Source organism: Pocillopora verrucosa, chromosome 3 (assembly GCF_036669915.1).
Source record: "Pocillopora verrucosa isolate sample1 chromosome 3, ASM3666991v2, whole genome shotgun sequence".
Taxonomy (NCBI): Eukaryota; Metazoa; Cnidaria; class Anthozoa; order Scleractinia; family Pocilloporidae; genus Pocillopora; species Pocillopora verrucosa.
This window is the reverse complement of record NC_089314.1, coordinates 1,991,726-1,997,090: the sequence shown is the minus strand read 5'-3', so window position 1 is coordinate 1,997,090 and position 5,365 is coordinate 1,991,726. Positions and strand designations below refer to the sequence as shown.

The window sequence follows — 5,365 nt, the reverse complement described above, 5'->3', positions numbered from 1 at the left end:
GATTGCATTCACTCCACCACGTAATATGTTCGATTTCCTTAGGCTCACAGAAAAAATCTGAATCATCATGTTTGTTGATCTACTGCCGCGAACAATATAATATAAACTTGAGGTTGAAGGTCAAGCTTTTCCTTTTTTTCGATAAAACACACCGATACAGTTAAATGTTGCGTAGCTCTTGTTGGCTTTTTTGCATTCCCAGGCGAGAATTTGCATTGAAATCTTATGGTGTTAAAGGCCTAAAAGGTCGCAAATTGTGAGATATCGGTGGAAAGCGAAACAATCTTCTCAGGTGAAGTGATCCCGCTCGGTGCCTCGCACTTCTTCCTTCTCCATTCTTCTTCCCTTCTATGAGTAGAAGAAAGGCCTTTGGCACCTATAGGGATGTATAATAATCTACTACGCATACGATATGTGTCGAAATTAGGGTGGTTTTCACTTCATATCAAAATTGTTTCGTCGATTTCGATCGCAAAAAGCGAACTGCAAAAAGCAATTGTACAGACAGCTAGTTGCTTTAAAGCGGTACGTCAACCGAGGCTACAAAAAGCAAGTGTACAGTTACAATGCACTTTTTTGTATGTGAGTTTTAAATGCGTCCAAAACACTTGAGCTTTCCAAGTGTGTGGTATCCCTTGTCACCATAATAATAGGCATCTCCAAACCTCAGTTGTTTCACTGGCAGCTTGGATTTATCTTTGAGGAGGCCGCTGTCCTCTCGCCATGTGTTGTCATCCGCGTCACAGTTGCATCCGAAGTTAATGTCTGCACATGTGTTATTCAAGCCGCATGCGCATTTGTAATCAACAGAATCAACTCCTCCCCAGTACGTCATCTTCTCTCCATCACGTGACACCCACCAGCCGTACATGTTACCATTGGAGAGGAGCCGTGAGTTGAAGCACTCGTACTTTATAAACTGCTCACAGTGAGCTGATGAAGCTGTCAGGTTTGCCAGTTGAACCATATCAGCCTCCGTGTAATTGATGGAGCGAGAATAAGAGCCTTTGGCACTAAACCATCGCACCAACGTCCTGCCTTCACTGTCATGACTGACAACTGTCACTCCAACACCGTCCTTGTCAGTCATGTTACAATAGACTTTGAAAAGTTTCACTCCGCCCTCTCCATCAGGGTCGATGACGTAAGATCCACTTGGGAGATTACATAGTTTGATCTGACTGCAGGTTTTATCTCCTTGGAAGCAAAAAAGTAGAAATTGATTATAATTGAGTTTATCTTATTTAATGCGTTCTTGGCATCTGATTAAACTCATGGGGGTTTTTATGGGAAGGATTACATTTTGTCAGGAGAATCCGTGTATAATCATTAGCGTGCTTCGTATTCCCATTGTACATAATAATGACGTAGAGTACGCAATGAAACGTAGCAAACTTTTACGTGAATAATGCTCTATCGCAGCAGCTGTGTGTTTATCTGGATGTGAAGCACTTAAGAGGTATGTAGAGCTCTGAAGAAGCTAAAGTTGTAAACGATTCAGTGAAAATGACCAATCACAAAAAAAATTGAATCAAAACCCTCTGCAAATGTAATTTTCAACATCTGAAAAAAAAAAAATAAAACAAAAAAAGCACACGAACTGTTTTATACCTCCTCGTTTGCAGTGAGTTCCGCAGAATCCAGGCTTACAGTGACATTGATAGGAGTTCCACTCATAATTAGGATCACAGACACCACCGTTCTTACAGGGAGCGCTTTCACATGGAGACTGAAAATAGACCGAGAACGTTCCACAAACAATACAATTTCTATTGATAAAAATACCTTTCAATCACCAAATATGTAAGGAGAGCTTACCCCAGGACTGAAATGATGGAATGTGGCATTTGCAAAGAGCTTTCCAGTAGCTCTGTACTTGTCAGTGACCAACAACTCACAAAGATAAAGACCATTGGAGTCAGGATACTCTGCTACGTTAAACGAATAGCACCTCGGTTCATTAACACAAAGGAAAGCGCAGAAAAACTGACCTTTTACCATGGACGATGTAAGTTTTTCTTCCCAAAGGTAATAGAAGGGGTCGCACTTAAAGTTACCGAGAGAAATTTCGCCTGTTGGATTTCGATAGAGAGCACTATTGGCAAACATCAGGTTAAGCAACGAAGGGAAAAATAATAAGAGTGGCAGGAGCAGCATGATGGTGGCTGTTGGACGACAACACCTGAATGAGGTGCTTTAAGATATAAAGCACTTTAATTGTGAAAAAGAAACTTATCCTTTTATGGTATTGTTTGCTTTTTATGATTAAAAGCCCATCTATGGGGCAGATGCAACGCATGTTTGAATGACGAAATTTCGAGAGCTGGCCGGAAATAATTAAAAAAAAAACACATTCAGGCGTTTGGTATGACGGCTAATAATGTTCACGGCTGAAAAAATTGAATCGGCGGCCGAAAAGCAAAGCTTCGAGAGCAGATTTGAGATTTTGAGGACCTCTCAGCCAAGGGCATCATCAGGTGACATGCCAGCAAGCTAGAAGGGAGAATATTGATTTTATATTCTTCCCATTATTTTTCGTATCGTGGTTTTAAAGCAAAGTTTTGTTAACTTCTTTGTACTTTCCGGAGTAGCATTTTAATTCCCAACACCTGTGAACGCTGTAAAATGAGTTTTTCGCCCTTGTAATATAACAAAGTCGAGAAGGTGAAACTGTTGGGCTTTTTTCGTTGGCTTTCTTGCTTTTCGACGGAAATAATCGGACAAATATCAACATAAGGTTATGACCTGATAACTGTCCGTGGATTTTGTACCACGTCAAATAAGAAAAGGAAATAGAGCCGCGCGAAAATAAATGGACGGGTTTGATATTGTATATGTCGATAAAAAAGAACATTATAACCTCTTCTTACGAAAACAAGAAATGACATTTGTAATGTAGAATGTACAAATTCCCTTTGAGCTCATTGCAGCTCTGTGATCTGTACATTGCGTGAGATACATACATGTAAACTAATGCGGCAGACAATAATTTACCGAAAACGGTAAATATTTTTTTAAAATTCACTAGAAAATATTCATTAAAAAAGTTCACCTACTACTCTATATTTGGGTAACATCATGCTGAGAACAAGAAGAGAAGAGAAAAGCTGGCTATTTTTCAGAAATGGCTCGCATTTACCCTGAGACGACTCAAGCTTACGATGTTAAGTTCAGATGAATGAGCTTTCGAAATGTATAAGAAATCACGTGATCAAAAGTAGGCAAGTTTGTGACCTTCCACAATGTGTTCAAAATTCACGAATATGCACATATTTTATTTGTGGAATATAGAAAAACATTATTTATATTGTTTTCGAGCAGTTGGTATACTAAATCCCTGAAATACCCCCTTGTGTGAAGTCATTAAGGTGGCTGGAAACAGTTTTCCGAGAAGCCTACAAATTATATCTTCAAAGCCCCCAAAAGCTATCTTTCCCCCTTTGCAGTCGAACCATTTCAAACATGTTGACCGAAGGATAGAAGTTCGAAAAAGTGGGCGGGCGTGGTAATGTGATCGCTTTTATTATGCTAATGTTATGGCAAATCCTGTTTAACAGTTTTGGTCGAAGGTCTCGTTAATTCCATAAAAATTAATTAAAACCTGAGGATTTTTCTTTCTTGATATAAGGCATCTCAGCCGGTGAATGTTTGCAAATTAAACCTTGCTGTTTCAAAATAATGAGCTGTTAAGTTTGATGTTGAGTTTTCATCCTCTTCGTGAAACTATTTACAAAAATAATTCTAAATCACGTTTTACTGCACATACATCAATAATTTTTCAACAGCATGTCGTGTCTGGATACTTCTTTCTTTCAAAGAATTACAGCCACAATGAGATCTTTTTAGATGGCTTTAATTAGAACAGAAGGGAATTTATTTTTGAAACAATGAAAATCACCATCGATCCCATACATCGCCAAAATAAACACAAATGAATAATGCATAAAACACAGGTGAAACCACAGGTGGCCCAAGCTCGCGTTTCGAGAAAAAGCAAACGATTAATTATGAAAGCGTCACGCGTTGTGTGACTCGGTGTTAAGTAACGATAGGAATCGTGGAGAATTTTAACGCGTTATAAAGAATAGTATGGGGACTTCGTCTTTTGACAGGAATAACAATAATGGAAAAGGAAGCTTTAAAAGGGAGAAACCGCTAGAAAGCACAGCGGACACAAGCTGTGAGTAAGTGCTATTGATTTTATATGTAAAATTTTCATATTTCGAAATATTTATCGTTGTAAATCGACCATATTTCGTTCACCATACTATTCCTTATAGCGTGTCAAATTCTAAACGGTTCCCCTCGCAACTTAACACCAAGTCACACAACGCGTGACGCTTTCATGAATTAATCACTAGCTTTCTCTCGAGGCGTGAACCTCCGTAAGCTGCGCAGCGAGAGTCAAGTGCCTCATTTCCAGACCTTCCCCGGTGCTCTAACATCAATTTTTTTTTCACTGATCTTTTTCGGACTCACGCGACGGACTTTACCGAAAGGAAGGGACTGCTCATAGTCTAAAAGAATTGGATTTCTGACTAATGCAACTTTGGAAATAAGAAAATAAATGAGAAATCAACAGGGAAACCGCCTTCCCTTTCCGCTGCGAATGTATGACAAGTTGAATGCATCAAAATGTCAGAGACATTTGGAATATACGTAATTTAGACTGTTTTAAAGAGATGTCTTTGATATAAACTAAGAACGAGAACCAATGAATCGATTCTAAATTATCAGGTAATCAGTTCATAACCTTTGTGCTGCTGCCGAGAAAGCCCAGTCCTGGGGAGCTTAAATGATGTGCACATGGTCTGGGCTTTTCAGATGCTATACCGATCTACCACGAGTGTCATGATTTAAGAACTGTTGTAATTTTCCATGTAATCGCATAAAGGTCATACAGCTCGTGAGATCATGGGAACTCGATGCGTAAAGATACTGACAGCAACTACCCGCCAAAGGAGAAAAAAAATCAATTAATTCATTAATTAACTTCTGCTGATAATTTCAGCTCGTTATCCATGCAAGAGCAGAAGTAAAAATTTAACAATTGCATCCGTTAGAGGAATGTTATCATTAAAGTGAAACCAAACTCTTCCATCTAACTCACAGGTAAGTGTATTGCAGTTGACAGGAGAATTACAAGATTGATCAAGGAAACTCATGTAAACTTGTCATACAACCAGGTAGTTAAATCATCAGCGATTTATTTGTTCTGATTTGTTTTATTCCACCATTATCTGTTCCTTTTTTTTTGAAAGACGTCATGTCTCTGATTTGTTTTCATTAATTGTAAATTCTCAAGAGGGTGACAAGAGCTCACCAACAGTTCAGCTTGAATGGGGCTCTCCAATTATTTGTTGAT

General features: G+C 38.8%; 1 protein-coding gene across 1 annotated transcript; it reads right to left on the bottom strand.

Moving 5' to 3' along the window:
- Positions 1 to 589: 589 nt before the first annotated feature.
- LOC131792758 (contactin-associated protein-like 2) lies at positions 590 to 2,157 on the bottom strand. The gene is made up of 3 exons (XM_059110159.2): positions 1,819 to 2,157; positions 1,612 to 1,729; positions 590 to 1,197 (listed from the first exon to the last, which is right to left on the bottom strand). Exons 1-3 carry the CDS (start codon positions 2,155 to 2,157, stop codon positions 590 to 592), a joined length of 1,065 nt encoding a protein of 354 aa, XP_058966142.2.
- Between the last annotated feature and the right edge of the window lie 3,208 nt (positions 2,158 to 5,365).